Raw genomic sequence first — 21,704 nt, 5'->3', positions numbered from 1 at the left:
GATTGCAAGTCTCTTTCCCTGCACAGGAGAATCAAACTCACAGCCAGGGGTCGTCCTCTGAGCTCAAGCCTTCAGAAATACCCTTCCCTTTGAACATTAAAACCCAAGATCCCAAACCAGAGGAGAAGCCGCCAAAGAAGCGCAAGCGGAAGGTGCCTCTGCGAGCGGCAGGTGTGCCTTTGGGGCCACAGCGGGGTGTAGGCGCATGGTTATGCGCTCAGTCAAGGCTTCCTCACTTCCTGTGATGGTGTAAGCAAGAGGCGGATGGGAGGGCGTTGACTGTCCACCGTTCCAGTCTCCCCCCTGGACTGGCCCCAGACCAGAGGCAGATGGGAGCCTGTACCAGGCTGCTGGTGCTTTGCGGAGGAGGGGGGAGAGCTGGGCGTGGAGAGGTGCTGCGTTCTGGGTCAGAGCGGGAGAGAGTGTCTCGAAGGCCCCCAGGCCCGTCTCGGTGATGAGGTCTCGGCAGAAGCACCTGAGGAGGGCTCTGAACGGAGGCTCCTGGGTGACAAGAGCACAGCCAGCCAGGGGGACCTGCGTCCTTGACTGCAGCTCTTCAGAGACCCCCATGCACTGGCTGGGCACCCGGGCTGCAGTGGGAAGGCAGCTTCCCCGTGCGGGCCGGCCGGGTAAAGCCTTTGTCATCACCTGCGGTCAGGCCTGAAAGATCACACATGTTTGGGCCAGGAGCCCAGCTCCTCAGCAAGGTCCAGGGATTCACACGATTAGGGCTCCTAGGAAGGGAACCAAAGTCCTCTGAGCACTGACCACAAGCCAACACCATCTGATGCTCGGACCTCCTCTCCCACAGCCTTAAACTGGGTTGTCCTTCCTCTCCTTGAACAGTCTCCGGACCTGCCCATGAGGAGATCATTCCAGTCCTGTGCTGGTTCTGCCCTTACAGAGCTGGTACCTGCCTCCCTGCTTGTGTCTTCTGGGCAAAGGACGTGCCTTAGTCAGCTTATACATGACCGCCCTTCACCTATAGTCCTCTGTCACACATAGGTCCTGTCCCCTGTGCGTCCTCTTTTCCTCCATGCAATTCCTTCTCTGACTCTTCGGCAGATTGTCAAATAACACGCTGTCCTCCCTGCATCCCTCATCCTGCTTTGCCTCCTCTCAGCACTCACCAGCTTATCAGCATCTCTCTTAAAGCCTGAATCCCACCCCGCCCGCCCCAGAAGAGACACCAGCCCCCGATGCAGTGCAGAGCAAAGAAGGCATAACACACATCCTTCCCCAGACTCAGACCACTGGCTCAGCGCAGGTTTGAGCAGGAATACCTCCTGGGCTTGAAAGTTGAATTTATGTCACTTTCCTGGTCCCTGAAGGCATTCTAGTTTGCAAACCCTCTCAGGATAGACATTGTATAGCCCAGTACCACATGAACTTGGGCAACTGCTGCCTTAACTACACACTTCTGTTGACACTATGTTGACTCCTGGATCTTCTACCCAAGCTACTGCACCCATAGCTCTTTGGGAACTAAATTCTCCCTTCCCTTCCTGTGTGTTTTCCTCCTGGTTGGGTGAAATCAATACCACACCTTGACATCCATCCTGGTTCCCCTTGGACCCTACGGGATCCAGGATGCATGGTCCTTAGTGAGCCGCCTCGTTGAGGAAAGGGCCGCCTGGCTCATGAACGGGAAGGGATGCCGTTGTCTGCATCTGGGCAAATCCCCATGTTACGGCATCTTAACTGACATCTGCAGTGTTGTTCACACAGAGGCCCTAAAGATTTTTAAGAACCAGCTGTCTTCTTATGAGCAAAGTGAAGTCCTGGGCTACACAGAGCTGTGGTTCCTGGGGCTGGAAGCTGAGAAACTCTACATGGCTCCTGATAAATTCAGCAAGACAAGTTTCGATGATAAACATGGCTCCTACATGAAGGTGATGAGGGAGCAGGTCGTTGTAACTGCAGGGCTTTGGGGCCTGGGGACAAGAGATAGTCTGGAAGGGAAAAAAGCGTGAGGTATTTTATAGCATTTGATGCTGATGTATCTGGAACTCCAGGCATCCTGAAGGATTCTATGTGGTGCTAAACCAAAGAAATACCACATATAAAAATGAGAAAAAACATGCAATTAATATACAAAGTGGTCTGCTCACAGAATGCTGATTTTCTGCAAGAGTGTTTGGGGTGGCAGGTTTGCATCCTGGGTGAACTCTCACAGGCTCTTCTCCGGCACAGCCCTGGACCCATTGGGAAGGCCAGGCTGTGGAATAAGATTCAATCTTCCCAATATTCCCTTCTTTGTTTCCTACCTACAAGCCCATATACGACCTTTTTCTATTTTATAATCAGTGTCATTTCCCTCACAGACAACAAAAGTTTTGCCACTGTAGTTTCTGGTGCACAGCGCTCCCTTCAGTTTTCTAAAGGTCGGTCCCAGCAGCTCCTCCTCCCAGTCTTCTGACTGCGTCCCTGGGGTTTCCTGGGACAGTGCCTCTCCCCAGCCTGCAGGTGGAATCTGGACGGTGCAAGGTGTTCCTTTCTACTTCTGAGGATGTTCAGATGTGTGATGCTTAGTCCACTAGGCTTGTGGGCTGTTGGGAATTTCCTCCTCTGGACACTTCCTCTTAACTTGGATTAGGAGACACGATTGCTCTTTTTTTTTTTTAATTTAATTTTTTTTTTTATACAGCAGGTTCTTATTAGTTATCCATTTTATACATATTAGCGTATACATGTCAATCCCAATCTCCCAATTCATCACACCACCACCCCACCCCACCCCCGTGGCTTTCCCCCCTTGGTGTCCGTACGTTTGTTCTCTACATCTGTGTCTCAATTTCTGCCCTGCAAACCGGTTCATCTGTACCATTTTTCTAGGTTCCACATATATGCGTTAATATACGATATTTGTTTTTCTCTTTCTGACTTACTTCACTCTGTATGACAGTCTCTAGATTCATCCACGTCTCTACAAATGACCCAGTTTCGTTCCTTTTTATGGCTGAGTAATATTCCATTGTATATATGTGCCACATCTTCTTTATCCATTCGTCTGTCGATGGGCATTTAGGTCGCTTCCATGACCTGGCTGTTGTAAATAGTGCTGCAGTGAACATTGGAGTGCTTGAAGACACGATTGCTCTTTGATGACTTTATAAAAGAGGCGGATTTTCTTGATCGGATTTAGGTCTGTGTTTCTCAAGCTTTATGGCATGCATACATCACCTGGGGATCTTATTACAAATGAAGATCCTTATCCAGCAGGTCTGGCATGGGGCCAACACGTGCAGAACCTACCCCTTGCCCTTTCCCCGTACATTTTCATAACAGACCTTCACACGAGAGGAAGCTCCTTCCCCATATCGGTGAGGTTGTGCTGGTTCACATTCATGGTCTTGATCCCTCCTGTGCGAACAGATTCCCTACCATGCACTCACAAACACATCCCGAGGACCCGGGCACTCACACTTATCCTTCACCTCTCCCAAATTCATGAATGTAACACTAGGGATCAAATTCTCAGGGCGGAAGGATCTTAGCGGTCATCTTATCCAGGACCTTCTGTCACAGTCACGGACACTGCAGCCCACAGTGCTAAGTGGCTTGTCTGAAGCCACCCAGGTGAAGGCTTTTTAATCGAACATTTCCTGTTGCTTTGATTAGACACCCATTCCTTAGTTTCCAGCACACAGAAAACGTGGGTGATTCTGGCTCTTGGAAAATATTTCTTAGTTGAAAAAGGCCCAAGTTCTGTAATGCTAACTCTGAGATAAAATTAAATCTGGATAAGTCAAGAGGAGAACCCTATCTGGCCAGGAAGAGGCAGAGCAGACACAAAGCCTTCTCTGATTGGTGGAGACACATCAGGGGTCGGAAAGAGAACTTCCCCCAAACTGAAGCTGCTGCCCCACTGCATTCGAGCATCGTGAAATGTCCAAACCAGACGGAACCTTTGGGGCCTCTTTGTTCACGGTTCCCACACACGCAGAAAACTAGAGGTGGTAGCAGGATGGGGACAAGAACCCAAGTTTCTGAAAGACCACCCAATGTTCTTTGCACTGCCTGGCATGGAGAGAGCCTGTGGGACTTTCCCTGGTGCCACGTGGCTGGCCTGGGATCCGGGCATCAACCCCATTGCAGTAGCAATGAGATGAGAGTGGGGTTGTATTAGTGCCCAGTGCAGTTTAGGAAGTTCTCCCCAGAGTCAGCCATGAGCTGGGAATGGGTATCCAGGGGCCCCAGTGTCAGGCAAGCCCAGAAGCTATGGCTTCCTTCCTCACCCCTGGCCTGGCTTCTGCAGGTCCTGCATGACCACATTGCCTACCGCTACGAGGTTCTGGAGATGATCGGGAAAGGGTCCTTTGGACAGGTGGCCAAGTGCTTGGATCATAAAAACAATGAGTTGGTGGCCTTGAAAATCATCAGGAACAAGAAGAGGTGTGGCTTGACAGATGGTGTAAGCTGTAGAGGAAGGAGCACGTGACTCCAGCCCCTTCCTGATGCCAACCCTTCCTGACTCTGCCTCTTCCTCTGGTCTCCCTTTTCCTTCCCTCTTTACCTCTCTCCCTGTCTTCTTCCAGGAAGGGGCAGAGAGGAGGCAAGAGGACAGAGTGGTTAGCACCTTCTGCCCTGTTGGGGTGATGGGGAGAGCTGGGAAGGGCCACCTGCTGCAGCTGGATGTGACACTGTGTCTTCTGTCCCATCCCCTTCCCCCCCCACTGCTCCCCAACCTCTTCAGATTTCACCACCAGGCCCTGGTGGAGCTGAAGATCCTGGAAGCTCTCAGGAGGAAGGACAAAGACAACACCTACAACGTGGTGCACATGAAGGACTTCTTCTACTTCCGCAACCATCTCTGCATCACCTTTGAACTCCTGGGGTCAGCTGCCTTTTCTTTTGAATTCATTTTGTTCTGAAAAGTTGCTTAAGTGACAGAAGGGAAACTTGGAGGTCAGAACACTGGATTTGTCTGTATGTGAACATTTAATGACTAGAGTGAATACACCGGCCACTCAGTTATCTAGAAAACCAGGGAGCTGGACCCAAAGCTGCCCATCTCACCCCATCCCTTGGTCACATCTGTCACCTGCCAGCGTACCAAGGTGTGCTGCCCAGGTGCTGGGTGCTGGGCCCGGTGACAGAACCGAAACAAGGCCTCTGCCCTCGAGAGCTAAACTGAAATGTGGAAAAGGACCTTCCTTTGCTGCCTGTCCCCGATCACTGGCTTTAGGACCCTACGGTGCAGAGTTTGGAACCCAAGGGAGCACACAGTTGGCTGCTCAGAAGGGGGAAAGGGCTTTGATTTTGAGCAAATAAGGACAGGCACAGATATTTTTGGTACGAGAGCCGAACCTGACTTAAATAGACTGGCATCCCTTGCTTGAACATTGGAGCTGAAGGGGCATGCTAATTTGATTACTTATCACTCTGGGAAGGCCATCAGATGCAATTTAAATAAAACCAGAAACCCAGAATGCATTTAGCAAAGGAGAATAATCAGGGGTCAGACCTCAGAGGCCCAGTCTCATTAGCTTCACTGAGCTGGTGGCTTGGTGCTCCCATGACGCCGTCGCTGACGGTGCAATTCCAGGAGTGGCTACATTAAATCAGAAGGAATGCTGCCACTCTACTCGCCATCTCTGATGGTTACAAAACGTCGTCCACTTTCCAATATGCAGAGGTGAATTATCTTCCTCATGGCAACACGGCAATCCAGGCTGCCTTTCTCGGCCATTAATCACGGTGCAAGTTAGGCTGTCCTTAAAAGAGGGGTCAAGGAATTTCCCTGGTGGTCCAGTGGCTAAGACTCCACGCTCCCAATGCAGGGGGCCCAGGTTCGATCCCTGGTCAGGGAACTAGATCCCACACGCATGTCGCAAAGAAGATCCTGCATGCCGCAACTAAGACCCGGCACAGCCAATAAATAAATTAATTAATTAAAAAAAAAAAAAGAGGGGTCAGGAGGGGCAGGTGTGTGAAGGGAGAATCCACAGGCCAGAGAGGCTGGGGAGCTGCCTGGGTCACACAGCTGTTCTGAGGAGGCCAGAGCCATGTCTCACATTTCCTTTGTACCCCTCGAGAAAGAACGGCTTCCTAAATACTGCCAGCGTGAGAGAAAGCCTAGAAATGGAAAGTTAGGAGAAACCAGGAAGAGGTTGATGCAGTGTTGTCTCTGGGTCGTGCCCTCCTCCCCCAACTCCCCCATCTCACAGTTTGCACAGAGATCATGAACTGACAGCCCATGCATAAGGTTTTCTGGTTGAAATGCTTTCTATTAGTTTCCCACATTGGTGAATCAGCAGCTGTCGCTTAACGTAGCAGGCTTTGATATAATATTTCAGGTTTCTGCCGGTCTAGAAAGTTTACGATGATCTGACAAAAGCCAGCCCTCAATCCTGCAAGGCGACAGGTTTTAATTTTTATTTTATATTGGAGCATAGTTGATGAACAATGTTGTGATAGTTTCAGGGGTACAGCAAAGTGACTCAGTTGTACATATACATGTATCTATTTTTTTCCAAATTCTTTTCCCATTTACGTTGTTACAGAATATTGAGCAGAGTTCCCCGTGCTATACAGTAGGTCCTTGTTGGTTATCTATTGTAAACATAACCTTGTGTACATGTCAATCCCAAACTCCCTAACTATCCCTTCCCCCGGCCCTCACCCCTGGTGACCGTAAGTTTATTCTTTTAGATAGGGTAGGGCTTCTCCATCTCTCCTCAGCCCCCCTCTGCCCACTCCCTTGCCTCCTTACTTGTCAGGAGCCTGATGTCTTTAGACAGACTTATTAGGCCTGGGCAGGGTGGCCACTTGGTTGAGTGACTGGAGGGGTCCCTGGATCCCTCCCACGGGAAGAACTATGAATATTTCAGAAGTTTGGCTCAACTTTTTAACATACATGTGTAACAGAGTGATTCAAGGACCTTGCCATGTAAGAAATGAGGGACGTCTGAGAGGCCAGCACAGTTGAGCTGTACCCTGGATCCGCCATGTGTCAATGGGAAAGTTGAGTTTATAGGACACAAAAGCCCCACCTCCTGGTCTGAGTCTTGCGTGCTGCCAGAGGGAAACCAGGTGATATGGGATTGTTTTTCCAGGTTCAAACTCAGCATTACGCTGCTGCACAAAACTTTCTCTCTCTGTCCCAGAATCAACTTGTACGAGCTGTTGAAGAATAACAGCTTCCAAGGCTTCAGTCTCTCGATAGTTCGGCGCTTCACCCTCTCCGTTTTGAAGTGTTTGCAAATGCTTTACATAGAGAAAATCATTCACTGTGACCTCAAGCCTGTGAGTACAACCTCTGTCCCACGCAGGGGAGCTGGTCCCCGCCCTCAGGAAGGGTTTGCCCCATTCCTTTCCCCGGTGGTAACTGGGCAGGGCTGCAGGATGGAAGCCAAGCAGCATGTTTGTAGGTTGTGTAAAGCAAGTGAGATGCAGCGAGGACTAAAGCAGGGATACTGGGGCAAGGAAGAGAGACGCAGTGCCATCAAGGCAGACGGGACCAGGAAGGCTGAGGGCTTGGGGGCGAGCGGAGACGTGTGTCATGCAGGGAGGTGGGTCACTGCTGTCCTAAATCCTCCCGGCGTCCACTCTCCTCTGAGTTGGTCCTAGGGTACAGCAGATCTCTGTCTACTTCCTCTACTCCAAATGGATGCTGCCTTCCCAGATGTCCGGCTCCTAGTCTGTACTTAGCTCTGTTATTGAACTGATTGCTTTGTGTAGGAATTGTTTCTTTATCCATATCCCCCTCTGGACTGCAAGTTCCTCCAAGGTCAGGAACCATGTCTTCTCACCATTATATTCCCAGGACCTAACATGGTACCCAGAAATAGTAATGGTAGGCAATTAACAGTTGCTTGTTAGAAGAGTTAACGATTGCAATTGTGAGGAATACAGAGAGGTCGCTAGGGAAAAGGTATAAGGATGTGAAGATCTGGGGTCAAGAGCTGGTTCCAAAACAACCTGACCCTCACAGGTATGTAAATGTCTCTTAGCTTTTCCTCATTCCTTTCTCTCATCCCCAAATGGGGTTCACATTACTTAAAAAGAAACAAACAAACAAACCAAAAAAAACCCAACTATAACTCATCGGGTAGATTTGGGGTATTTTTACAATTAAAGATTGTCAAGGTAGAGATGTTCTCTCATGGCTGACTGATGGAGCCCCACAAGGATGGTGGTACACTGACTTGTTCTCCACATCTAAGTTCCTAATCCTCAGCTTTGCAGCTCCAAAGGGACCATGATCTTTGGGCCTAGGGGACTGACTCTCACCAAGGGACCTCACAAGATAGGTGGCAGCCAAAATGTGAGTTAATAGATTTCCTTACAAAATAGATCAAATGGACTGGAATATATGTGCTCAATAGGGAAGTAGACACACAACCAGGAGAGTTTGGTGAGTGTGGATTCAAGAATCAGGGAGTTATTCCTATGGACTTAACGGTTAGTATCAATGAGCTGTGATGGCCTCACGCATCCGTACCCTCTGTAGAGCTATTTCTGCCAATAAGATGGAAAGACCAGCCCCATTTAGTTAAGGAGCCTTTCCATTGGGCTAGAGACACACTAAAAATTCCTACCTTTTAGACGTTTGCTGATCATTATCTTTCAGTTAACACAAATATTCTTTAGAAAAGCTACTATGGATGAATCTGTACTTTCTTAGTTTGCAATGCCAGCAGCTTCAGACCAGGCCTGCTATGCCATACCTAGAATGTCAAAGGATTCCATAAGCAATCAAATCACCTGATATTCATAATAGTCAATTCATCTGATACTGAGATCCTTGGAAATACGATTAGGACGTTAATCTTCCAGCCGCACGTGGTCCACTCCCATGCTGTGAGAGCAGAGCCCAGGAGCTCTGCTTTCTCATCCAGGACTCTCCTGGAACACCTGGCCTCACATTTTCCCCAAAATCAGCATGACAATCACAACTCCAACCAAATCATTGTGGGTTTTTTTTTGGGGGGGGGGGTCTTCTACTGTCGTATCAGTATGTTGGTGGGTCACTAAGTGGAAACATCTAATTCAGTCAGTGATATTTCTAAGGCCTTATGCAAGCAAGGCGTAGAACCAGGTACCAAGGAGATAAAAAGAAACTCACCGTCTTCAAGAGTTGCACAGTTGATATCAGTAAAAATGCAACATACACGCAGAAGAAATACCACAAAGCAGCAAATACTGGGGCCAGACAAGAGGTGCAGCCCACAGTGGAAGGGAACGTCAGAGAGGGGGAGAGCGAGGGGATTTGGAGATGTGGGAGGAGCCCACTTGGAGGTGGGTCCTGCAGGCAGTTAGGTAAACAGAATGCCTTGGGTAACATTGTTAAAACTTGACCTATGTCTTTCTTCTCTCTAGGAGAATATAGTGTTGTACCAAAAGGGCCAAGTCTCTGTTAAAGTTATTGACTTTGGATCAAGCTGTTATGAACACCAGAAAGGTATGGCCATTCTAGTCCCTTTGTCTGAATTTCCCTGTTGTGATTTCTTTCCTTTATTGAAATAACTAGGTCACACATGTGGTCACCTGGGTTCTAGTCTGGGCTCAGCCACGACAATTGCTAGTATGATTTTGAACAAGCTGTTTCACTTCTCTGAGCCTAAGCTTCCTCATCTACAAAATGAGAAGATTGGACCAAATACTGTAGGTTTGCTTTGCTGCTCTCACACTCTGTGGATTTGGAATTATCCAAGATCCCCATATCTCCTCCCTCTTGCGTCTCCCTCCCACCCTCCCTATACCACCCCTCTGGATGGTCACAAAGCACCAAGCTCATCTCCCTGTGCTATGCGGCTGCTTCCCACTAGCTACCTATTTCACATTTGGTAGTATTTATAAGTTCATGCCACTCTCTCACTTCGTCCCAGCTTACCCTTCCCCCTCCCCATGTCCTCAAGTCCATTCTCTACATCTGCATCTTTATTCCTGTCCTGCCCCTAGGTTCTTCAGAACTCTGTTTTTTTTTTTTAGATTCCATATATATGTGTTAGCATACGATATTTGTTTTTCTCTTTCTGACTTACTTCACTCTGTATGACAGACTCTAGGTCCACTCACCTCACTACAAATAACTCAATTTCGTTTCTTTTCATGGCTGAGTAATATTCCATTGCATATATGTGCCATATCTTCTTTATCCATTCCTCTGTTGATGGACACTTAGGTTGCTTCCATGTCCTGGCTATTGTAAATAGAGCTGCAATGAACATTGTGGTACATGACTCTTTCTGAATTATGGTTTTCTCAGGGTATATGCCCAGTAGTGGGATTGCTGGGTCGTATGGTAGTTCTATTTTTAGTTTTTTAAGGAACCTCCATACTGTTTTTCATAGTGGCTGTATCAATTTACATTCCCACCAACAGTGCAAGAGGGTTCCCTTTTCTCCACACCCTCTCCATCATTTATTGTCTGTAGATTTTTTGATGATGGCCATTCTGACTGGTGTGACGTGATACCTCATTGTAGTTTTGGTACCAGCACAAAAACAGAAATATAGATCAATGGAACAGGTTAGAAAGCCCAGAGATAAACCCGCACACATATGGTCACCTTATTTTTGATAAAGGAGGCAAGAATATACAATGGAGAAAAGACAGCCTCTTCAATAAGTGGTGCTGGGAAAACTGGACAGCTACATGTAAAAGAATGAAATTAGAACACTCCCTAACACCATACACAAAAATAAACTCAAAATGGATTAAAGACCTAAATGTAAGGCCAGACAGTATAAAACTCTTAGAAGAAAACATAGGCAGAACACTCTATGACATAAACCACAGCAAGATCCTTTCTGACCCACCTCCTAGAGAAATGGAAATAAAAACAAAAATAAACAAATGGGACCTAATGAAACTTAAAACCTTTTGCACAGCAAAGGAAACCATAAACAAGACGAAAAGACAACCCTCTGAATGGGAGAGAATATTTGCAAATGAAGCAACTGACAAAGGATTAATCTCCAGAATATACAAGCAGCTCATGCAGCTCAATATCAAAAAAACAAACAACCCAATCCAGAAATGGGCAGAAGATCTAAATAGACATTTCTCTTTCCTTTTGTTTGTTCACTTGTTTTTTAGGTTCCACATGTAAGTGAAATCATACTGTATTTGTCTTCCTCTGTCATTAAATTCATTTTTAAAAACTTTCCTGTATATATTTGTACTTTGATTGCAAAGTGCCTCAAGTCCATTTTGGAAACAGACAGGGTACAAAGTCATTTTTATTAAATCTTTATTTTGTTTGAAATCACTGAAAATTATTACATCCTTACTGTACCCAAGTCAAACAACAGAGAAGTGACTACAAAATCCCTTGCCCTGCCCCCATCTAGGTAACCAGTTAACAGCATTTGTAAATAACTGTAATGTCCCATTTCTCCAACCTCAGTTTCCTCATCTGTAAAATCTAGGCTGCATGCAATACTAAATATCCTCTGTACATCCTCGTCTGCTGAGATTTTGTTGAACTTTTCTTTCTATACTTTATATAACACAATGCACATAATGTATTGAATATACATTTTTAAATTATGCATTTTGCACGCTTCTTTTTCAACTTTCATACACATCTTCCCTTGCCAAATCGCAATACTTCAGAGGGTGTCTACCCCAGATTAATCAGACAATTTGAAAACTTAGCTTTATATTCATCTTATGTTTTCTTTTTTGAAAGCTTGCCTGACAAATTTACTTCTCTAGAACAATGCCTACTTTAGAGTTCTTTATCAGTAACGTGAGGCTGACAACCCCTCATGATAATCAGGTTGCTGTGAGGATGTGATGGGATTGGATGTGGGGCTGGGAGTCATAAGTGCTGGCCATTTGTACTTCCTTCTCCCTGCAAAGGCTGGAGAGTGAAAAGAAGTCGGGGGTAGGGGGGGTTCTTAATTATCGTCCATCCTCGCCTGAGCAGGTATGTGGACCAGCGTGCTCCGGAGAGGAGATTTCCACGTGAGGTTTCTCTTTCTTTCCCCTGCAGTCTACACCTACATCCAAAGCCGCTTCTACCGATCCCCAGAGGTGATCCTGGGCCATCCCTACAACATGGCCATTGATATGTGGAGCCTGGGCTGCATCATGGCCGAGCTGTACACGGGCTACCCCCTGTTCCCTGGGGAGAACGAGGCGGAGCAGCTAGCCTGCATCATGGAGGTGAGGGGGACCCGGCTGCCTTCCAGCCAATGCCCTCGGGATGGGTAACTTCCGCTCTCAGACTCCAGGCTGCGTCGGACTCGCTCTAGGGCAATGGCCTGCATCTGTTTATGGGACAGGGTTGGATGTTTTGTAATTATGTACACTTTTGAGTTGACATCTAACCTTTTTATCCTAAATTTAAGTAACTGCAAAGGATGTAACGTCCAGCATTTTGTGAATAGTGACATTTAAAATAAAACTGTTATACCAGTCTTTCAAATATATTCCAAAGAATCTAAAAACCAGGCTGACATGACACCCGTTGAAATCTGTGCACTGTTCAGTTGTTAGTTACCATCTTAACTTTCTGGGAAGAATATCACCCAATGAAAAGGCTTTACCAAGACTCTCATATGATTATTTATTATCCCTGCTATTCTTTTACTTAAAGACATCTTGTTAAGCCAAATTAGACGACATGGGAGAAAATAATCCTAAAAATTGGAAATTTCATATATTAGGATTTCCCCAGGGAACAAAGATATTTTGACTCTGAACAAAGACATATCTAATTCCTCTCTCTCTCAACCTATCTATCCATTCATCCCAAATCTCCATTTTCTAGATTGTCTTAAGGTTAAAGGTTGGTTGGGGAGACACATACATGCTTGAGAATTAATGTAGAGATTCATCTTATGGTTGAAACTGATAATAAAGTATTCAAATAATTTAGTTAGTAGTAGCTATAAATGATAGCTATGGTGGGATGAACACTGCCCTGGAAATCAGTAAACCTGGAGGCTAGTCCTCCTTGTCTTTGGCAAGTCACTTCCCTGGTCTGGATCTCTGTAAGATGAGGGGACCAGAGTCCATGGCTTCTAAGGTTGATGATGGATGATTCAATGAGCATCCCTGAGCCAATCCTCCTCCAACTTCCAAGGAGAATGGAGGACATGGGATCTGGGTGGAGGTTCCTACTGCCCCAGAACTGCAGCTTCCTCCTGACCTCAGTCCGTGAGGCTGAGGAACAGGAGGGCAGGGTCATGCAGGGACAACCTGGGAACCTGGCTGCAAGGACAGGGGCCCAGAGCTGAGGGGGACACCTGTCATTTCTCTCTTCTGTGTGCACCCCTATAGGTTGCAGTGGGGAAAGGTGACCGAGCAGGTGTTACTCTTGTCTTTTCAGAAGATATGTTGTCATATCGCGGTCTGATGCCCATCTGGTGATTTCCATCTCCTTTTCCTTTCCTCCCTTCCCATGCTCTGAGCTGGGATGTGTCACTCCTTAACTCAGGGGTGGTCCGCAGCTACACTGGTTTACTCGCTTGGACAGTGGGATCTGGCTGCTATCACGAGTGGTGGCCTATCTAGTAGGTGCTGATGTCTGTTTAGAATAATGTGGGTGGTGTCAGTGCTCGGGATACTGAAACGGCCCTGGATTAGGAGTCAAGTCTCAGGCTCTGGACCTGCTCTGCCACTGGCTTGAGGTTATCACTTAATATCCTGAGTCCTTATCTGTAGAAGACAACGTTTAGCTGAAGTCCCACCCAGTTCTAACAGTCTTGGAATGTGTGACTCCAGAGGAGTGAATCCACTGCTTTGTCCTTGTTGAAGGTGCTGGGCTTGCCACCAACCCACTTCATCCAGACGGCCTCCAGGAGACAGACATTCTTTGGTGAGTCCCAGGTCTGACTCTCTTTTTCCTGCTGTAGCTGAGGAGGTTGCCCAGCCCTGGAAGACACCTTCCATGCCCTACACCCCATATGATGCTCCTCCTCTGGCCCCACCCCAAAAGGCAGGCTGTGCTTAGAGGTTTCTTTCAGAAAAGTAAAAAGATGCTGAGCCATGGTACCAGGTGCATGATGGAGACGGGTGGGGCAGTCACTGGGAACGGGGTCTCGGCAGTGAAGATGCACAGGTGCCGAGAGTGACCAGGTTCCTGCTCAGAAGGCCTATCAGCAGATCTTGAAACCCCAAAAGATTAGAACTCTACCCTCTCCTAACAATTCTCCCCACCTCCCCTAGCAGCTTGCCTGCCCGCTCGCACTATGCACTGTGAAGGAAATCAGAGAGCAGAAGCGTCTTTGCAAGAATAGTGGAAAATTCCATTGCTACAGTTTATCATTAATGGAGCCTTATTCTTTCCTGCTGAAATTCTCTTAAGCCCCCAGTCCCTTACTATTCCAGATTCATTGCAACTTTGGTATAAAATGGGTAAGCAAGGGCTGTCAGCTATGGCTTGTCAATTTTGTATAGGACATCTGCCTAATTGCTGGAATTAAGCTTCATCCACAGTCTCCATGCTGCAACCCCCCCGCCATCCCAGTTCCCAGACTCTGGATTTTATGAACTTCTGTCTTTCAAGCCAAGTTGTGCTGTACAGGACGGACCGGTGGATCAATGAAGTCCAACTTGGGCAGGGCTTCTGGGCCACTGTGAACCAGAAGATGAAGCCAGTCCCAGATCTAAAATCCCTTTGCTAAGGGATTCCCGTGTAGAAAAAGCCATAGTGGCCCTAATGTCAGCCAAGTGGAGTGAAGCCAGATGTGAGGGACGAGGGCTTCACAGACGGGCTCCCTGCCATCCGGCACGACATTGTCGTCAGCTTAGTTCACAGGCTCACGCTGTCGTTCCCAACCCTCCTGCCTCTTACTTTCACCCAACGGTGGCCTCAAAATGGGTAGACAAATCACATAATTTCTCTCCACCTCTTGTCCCATCAATAGGAAAGTCAAAAAACACCACCCTGGGGGACCCTCCTGGACAAAAGTGTTTCAGTCATGTTGGTGGGCAGTCGGTATATATCGGTTCAGCCACGTGGGGGTTAAAATGTAGTCTATTTCTGTACCATTTGGTTAAAAAGCCACAGCCCTGAGCCCATGATCCAGAAACTAAAATTTTAAGGTCTGGCAAGAAAAGGTCCCCCAGGATCCCCCTCCAATGCCAAGGCTGTCGTCCACTTGGATTGGTTAGTTCCATACCACAGCAGTCTGATGGCAGCAGAGGATCTGGCTGACTCGCTGGTATAACTTATGCATGGGGCAATGGAACTGGTCTTTTGACCCCAAATATACTTTTCCCATCCACCACTTTTAATTCAGCCCTTTGGATTTCAAAGGATTTAGGGAAAGACATGTAGGAGCATTGGTGTTCCCTCCTGCTAGACAAAGACCATGTGGGAAGAGTCACATCTCAAGCCTATAACCCTGAACTCAAGAGATTGTACTTGGGGGAATCAAAAGGAAGGGAATATAGGCATTTTGGTAAGAGGGTACCAAAGACATACACATGTCCATTTCATAGAGTACCCGATTTTTACCATCAGCACCAGGCTTCAGAATGTGGTTTTGGTATCTTCCCTTCCTGCGTAAGAAAGGACGTTATTGGGAGCTACATCCTCATCTGTGTTTCCCAAATTTTATTTGATTATAAGAATCATTTGGGTTCTTGGGAAAAATGCTAATCCCCAGGATCCTCCTATGGTATAGTGTGTTTGAGGTGGGACTCAGGAGTCTGTATGTTTTTTACAGCAGCTTATGATGAGGCGAGTTTGGAAACACTATATCCACTTAAGTTCTTGGCTCTCCCTTCCCCAGGTTTGGGCTGCCAACAGGTCCTCAGCCCCCAGCCACTCCTAGTTAATACCCTTAATTAAGAGGAAAGTTGTTTCTTCAAAGGTAGCAAGATATGTAGGTGCTCCAGGCAGCAAGAGGAGGTGGGGAGAATAATGAGATACTGGGGAAGGTCAGAGAGGTAGGAAAAACTTGTACAAGAAAAGCAATTACATAAGGATGACTGTAGGAGCTATGTTATTTGTAAGCCCATGAATCTAATTCTTCTTTGGCCATTTTATGAAAAGACAATATAGGATAAGGTGGGAGCCCTGGTGCCACAGTCAAAAAGGAGTTCACAGGACCTATGCCCTATGGAGTACCCCCAGCCCATTTTTATCTATATAAACACACAGATACCCATGTGTGTATATACACACACACACACATTCATGGGCTCTTCTAGGAATTCAGTAAGAGCAGGTGTTCTGTTGGACGCCCTGCAAATTGCATTGATTGCAAAAGTAATTAGAAGCATTTCATTATGTACCTTCCAGGATGTCCATTGTATGAACCCCGAGTTTTTGTGAGAGTTTCATGGAATGTGTCAATTTTGCACGTGTGTCTATACATATCCGCCCTTTTACATGTATGTTTACAAGGTGTGAGCATACATGGTCACCTTTCTGACCATGCTCACCAGGACCTAGATGTCCAAACGAGCGGTCTTGCCTTCAAGGCATTGCACTGTGTTCTCAGGCCACCTTTGGACCTGTCTTCAGGGGTTTCTCTTCAGCAATGACAGAAGATACATTTGGTGAGGGCTTTAATCAGTGGAAATGGCTGAAGAAAATCATTCCAAGCAGTGTCTTAAGCCACCAACCAAGTTTGATCATTCCAGTTATGGACAAAATTTTGACGCGACTGTAAAAATAAGAAATGAGCTTAACTTGCTTGTGTGGCTTGTACATGAGCTCTGAAAGTCAATCCTTCTCCTAACATGACTTTCTTGTTACTCCCCATGGGTGTCCCAAATTCTCACGTTTTGGGGTGAGGAAGGATCAAGGGCACAGATAAGCCAAGAATGGACAACATGCTTTTTGTTCAGAGCGGACCGTTTCTGTCACTTCAGATTTACTTTACTATTATCATCGTCATCATCATTATTATCATTATTATTTTACGTGGGTTAATGTTAAACCATTACAATCATTTGACTGATTCCAGGAGGAGGTGGTGGCCCAGAACACGCCGAGTAGTAGGAAGTTATTTGTAAAAGTAAATTGTATTCATTGGATAATTTACACGTGGTTAGTTTAAACTAAGACTGCGTGTGTGTGTGTGTGTGTGTGTGTGAGGGGCACGGGAGAGCTGCAGAGACCACTCCCAGAAGCAGCATGGCTGAGTGAACAGCTGTGATGTGACCGATGCATATTCACACCTGGAACTAAACACATAATGTTGTATCTCTAAAGATTCCAAAGGTTTTCCTAAAAATATAACCAACAACAGGGGGAAAAAAAGATACCCGGATTCCAAGGATCTCACCATGGTGCTGAAAACCTACGACACCAGCTTCCTGGACTTTCTGAGAAAGTGTTTGGTGTGAGTTTGTCAGGGTGTCTTTGCTTCTGGGTTTCCTCTTAAATACTGTACTTTCCCACATGTTTGCTGGTGAAACAGTCATGGGACATGACTGCTGCTGGAGGCAGTCATGGGACATAATAAACACGGGCCGTAGATCTTTAGAGTCTACGAGATGCTTTCCTATCTGCTGCCTCATCAGACTGCTCTCTCCACTGTCCATCCTGTGTGGTCAGTGGGACAGACGATTTGATGTTTTGAGGCATGGAGCCTGAGGCTCGAGAGATTAAGTGACTTGCCCTGGATTACACAGCGTGTGGGTCGAGTTTGCTTCCTTCTTGCCCTGACTGCCTGGAAGCGAGGTTGTAGGCAAGTCCTCAGTGTCTTCTGCTTCATGAACTGAAGTCAGGGTCTTCAGAGAGTCTGTTGTATCAGTAACTATTTGCATACATGCCCAGTACAAACTGGTTTCAGGCGCCTTCCCACCCATTCCCCTAGGATTTAGAGTCTAAATCCTCTCACATTAGGGAACTAGGGAAAGGGTGATCTATAAACCATTTATTATGTACAGCTTTTTAGAATTTATAGGCATATTTTGAATCTCAGAAAGTAGGCTCTGTACTTCACCCAAGTCATAGTATTGATTAAAAAAACCCAATAGTACATAAAGCACCTTAGAACAGTACCCAGTTTAGAAGGTATTTAGAAAATACTAGCTGTTGTCACCAATTTTAAAGAGGTTATGCAAGTCTGTCTCCACTGAGTGGCAAATAAATTAGCCACGTGATATTGGACAAGTCATTGTCTCTCTGGGCTTCAGTTTCCTTTTCTGTAGAGTGGGGTATTACTAAGGTCTCTTCCAGCTGTAATAGTCCTATAATTGTTTAGTATTTTTAGAAGACCATATGTTTATGTTCTCTCATTCCTTCAGTGGGATGAAGTAGTTTTAGCAAAGTACTACTCTTCTGGCATTTGTGCATCTGGAGTTTAGGTACTAGCTCAGAAAATAAACCACCAGGGACTGCCGGAAGTTTCCCCATCTGAAAAATGGAGCTAGAGAAGGATCCTGTAGCCCATCATGACCCCCACCCCACCCCAGCCTCTTGCTGAGGCGATAGAATGAATGGCCATTAACTCGTGACAGAAACTCAGTCCTGAGACAGAGGTGGGCAATCCAGAAACTCAGAGCCAAGAATGAAATTATTCTCCTTTTTAGTGCAAAGGGCTGATTGCTCACACCTTGTAAGAGGCAGTCATGCGTCAGGGCCTGTTGTTTTATTACTTCATATTTGGCTAATTAGCAAGTCTTTGAGAGACTAAAAGTTTTGGGTCAGATTTAATAGGGATACATGTAAAGTTCTGTGTCTAGATTTTATAGGCTAACTCTAGGAGTTCAGGAGAGGCGAGGTGTAGCTTAACAGCAGTTCACTGGACAAAGAACCAGGAACTTGAGTTGTTTAGACCTCGATGAGTCTGAGTACTAATGCCATCTCCTTGCAGTTAGTACCTATTCCCAGCATGATGGACACCAGTTAGATAACAGCTGAGATTTCCTGTCTAGGAAGGACCTGATCATGTCATATGGTCAATAATTAGTAGTCATGTAAATGTTTTCAGATAGTTGAAGGGTTGTGACATAAAAGATGGATTAGTTGTCTCATTCTGTATGATGCTAACGGGTAGAATTTAAGACCGGGTCAAAGTTACTAGGCTAAAAGTTCCTGAGAAGTGAATCTTGGCTCAATCAAAATGAAGAACTTTTAAAGAATTGGAGTTTTTAAAAACTGGAATAGATAGTTCTATGAGTTAGTGCCATGTTACTAAAATTAGTCAAGAAAGGCAAGATGATTCCACGGTGGGTCAAGTGTATTTTGTCAAGTGTATTTTGTTACTGCATTAGCAGTTTGGATTATCTCCAAGTCCCCTCATGACCTTAATAGTCTAGTGTTCTATAATGTTCTTTGTGATATATTTGGAGGTCCAAATTCCATAGTTTGGGAATCACAATTAAGCATCTCTTCATTTTGATGTTCTTAGTTTATTAAACCCTAAATCCCAGTGGTTTAGATTTTCTATAATATTTCTTGTAACAGAATTTGGGCTCTGAGATATTCCTTGCCTTGTCATACACATTTTCTAAAAAGATCATTTCCAATAGTTGCCTCCAGGTACTTTAAAATTGTATGTCATAAGCTCTGTTCTATGGTGTCTTTGAGCTATAACATAGCTTAAATGGGTTCTTTAAAAATGAACCATTTTTATATCTTATTTAGGTTCTTTATTGGGGTCTTTGAAAATATTTCTTTATTAAAAAGGGAAACAAAACCCTAACCGATGCTGGGCTTTGTTGGTGTGTAGCTGGGAGCCTTCTCTTCGCATGACCCCTGACCAGGCCCTCAAGCATGCTTGGATTCATGAGCCGCGGAACCTCAAAGCACAGTCCAGGCTTCAGACCTTGAGGAAAACCAGTCTCTGTTTCCCCTCTGAGGCCAGGAAGGACAAGGTTCAAGGGCAGCATCACTTGGGCAAAGAAGGTACAGTACCTCAAATAGCCAGTCCCATTTCCATAATCCAGGGGGTCAGACATCTCGGAGGATTGCATGCCAATTTCTCTGAGCTCAACCTTGGTTAATTATTCTGGCTTCATCACTACTGGCCTGCCCCTTCTTAATTTGGGGATTTTCCTCTTTCAGGAAACTTGGTTGTGGCTGGGTTCGCCTTTTTTTTTTTGCCCTCTCATCATTAGGAATTTCCGTGTTTCTCCTATCTCCAATTCCTATTCCCCTCCTTTCCTTTTCTTTCAATGTGTCCTCCTCTGCAAGCAATTACCTTTTGAATTTTTATCAGACAGATTATGGAATTATGCAAGTATCTTTTATAGGCAATATAGCCTCATGGTTATGTACTTGGTCACTGGAGTCAGGTTGCCTGGGATAAATTCTGGCCCTGCCACTTACCAGCTGTGGGTCCTTGGGCAACTTACTTAACCTCTCTGTGCCGCAGTTTCTCCATTTATGAGAATGAGAATAATGCCTATTCTCTCTGGTTGCAGGAAGGATCAAAGGAACCAGTAAGTGTCAAGGGCTTAGAATAATGCCTGGCACATAGAATGTGCTTTACAAATGACTTGTTTTTGTATCATTACAACCAGATTTCCCCAAAATGATTTAGAGCCTAATGGACAGTTAGAATATAATTCACATTTGAACGCTTACTTGTTCCTGCTCTCTCCTCTTTGCCAGAGGTGATCCTTCAAATAGAGACTAAAGACAAAATCAAAGGCGGCGCCACTAAACAGGATCAGAATTCAGCTAATCAGCAGGGCTCTGTCCAGCACACAGCTGAAGTCGTCCAGCTGCCTCATCTAGCAGAAGCTTCCGGAAAGCCCGAGGCAGTTGTTGGGCCAGCGGAGTCCAAGACCTCCACAGGACAACAAAACAAAAACTGCTCCCCCAAGAACACAAACATTTTACCACCTATTGTGTGACCTGAGCGGAGGGTGTGTCCTGTTCCTTTCCACCAGTGATTTGTACTAGAGACAGCACTTATATTGTACAATACTTAAGACTGTTTTTTAATGCATAAAGGTTTACCAAAAAAAACACCTCTATTCACATGGCCTATTGGCATGATTCCTATGATGAGGGCTTGGAAAGGATGTCCTTGCACCCGTGCGCCTTCCTTATGCCCTCAATCACATACAACAGTGGGTGCGTGTGTGGGGAGATGGGTGGGGAGAGGGTTAAGTACTCAGGGTTACAGCACCACTGAGAGGACTCTAAATAATAAAAAAACACGTTTTTCCTCTTGCCCAAGACAGTTAGTCAGGATTCTGGTTTGAAAATGACAGAAGCTGAGTTCAAACTAGTTTAAACAACAAAGGACATTTATTGGTTTATGTGACTGGGGCATCAGGAGGGATAAGTGTAGACACAGCAAGATCTAGGAATTCAGACAATGTCATGGAGCTCAGACTCCCTCTCCCCCATTAGTCTTGCTTCTTTTTATGGTTAACTTCACCCTGAAGACAAGCTCTGCCCAGAAGTTAAGATGACCACTGTCAGCCAGTCAAAAGATGCAGTCTTCCTGCTGGTAGGAAAGTCTCGGAGATGACTGATTGGACTTGAACTCATCACTGTGTCTGAGATATTGGGATCCTCTGATTGCAGCCTGGGTCACAAGCCCACAGCGTGGTGTGGTGGCAGCGCCATGACTGATGCTTCTCCAGGACCACGTGGAGTAGGGGACAACAGCTTTCCCAAAGGACGGAAGACGAGCAAACTACAGGATGTATCCACTCACCCACAACCTGCCCTTCCAGTCTTTACCTACATGAACTCAGTCTGTATATGGTTGTAATTATAGTACAGATAAATGTGTACAAGAAACTCAAGATCATAACATCATAAACATCCTACATGGCTTCAGAGTTTTCATTTTAATCAGTGTGTAACTGTCCATGAAGGG

General features: G+C 45.9%; 1 protein-coding gene across 3 annotated transcripts in view; it reads left to right on the top strand.

Moving 5' to 3' along the window:
• Nucleotides 1–20,733, top strand: part of DYRK4 (dual specificity tyrosine phosphorylation regulated kinase 4) — a gene marked incomplete at its 5' end in the record, with an annotated part of 48,564 nt that extends 27,831 nt beyond the window's left edge. For 2 of the 3 annotated variants that reach the window (XM_082421551.1, XM_082421549.1), the window contains 11 exons: nucleotides 27–171; nucleotides 1,729–1,892; nucleotides 4,259–4,395; nucleotides 4,697–4,837; nucleotides 7,110–7,248; nucleotides 9,325–9,406; nucleotides 11,948–12,120; nucleotides 13,717–13,777; nucleotides 17,129–17,258; nucleotides 19,596–19,771; nucleotides 20,480–20,733. In XM_082421551.1, the coding sequence (XP_082277677.1) occupies nucleotides 27–171; nucleotides 1,729–1,892; nucleotides 4,259–4,395; nucleotides 4,697–4,837; nucleotides 7,110–7,248; nucleotides 9,325–9,406; nucleotides 11,948–12,120; nucleotides 13,717–13,777; nucleotides 17,129–17,258; nucleotides 19,596–19,771; nucleotides 20,480–20,724 (1,593 nt within the window). In that variant the 3' untranslated portion in view covers nucleotides 20,725–20,733. Of the gene's footprint in view, nucleotides 1–26; nucleotides 172–1,728; nucleotides 1,893–4,258; nucleotides 4,396–4,696; nucleotides 4,838–7,058; nucleotides 7,249–9,324; nucleotides 9,407–11,947; nucleotides 12,121–13,716; nucleotides 13,778–17,128; nucleotides 17,259–19,595; nucleotides 19,772–20,479 lie in introns of all 3 variants that reach the window. The other variant, XM_082421550.1, reaches the window with a different exon arrangement.
• Between the last annotated feature and the right edge of the window lie 971 nt (nucleotides 20,734–21,704).

The sequence above is a fragment of the Balaenoptera physalus genome (genome assembly GCF_965194825.1).
Source record: "Balaenoptera physalus genome assembly, chromosome: 13".
In the NCBI taxonomy this organism is placed as follows: domain Eukaryota; kingdom Metazoa; phylum Chordata; class Mammalia; order Artiodactyla; family Balaenopteridae; genus Balaenoptera; species Balaenoptera physalus.
This window is presented reverse-complemented; position numbering and strand designations above follow the sequence as displayed.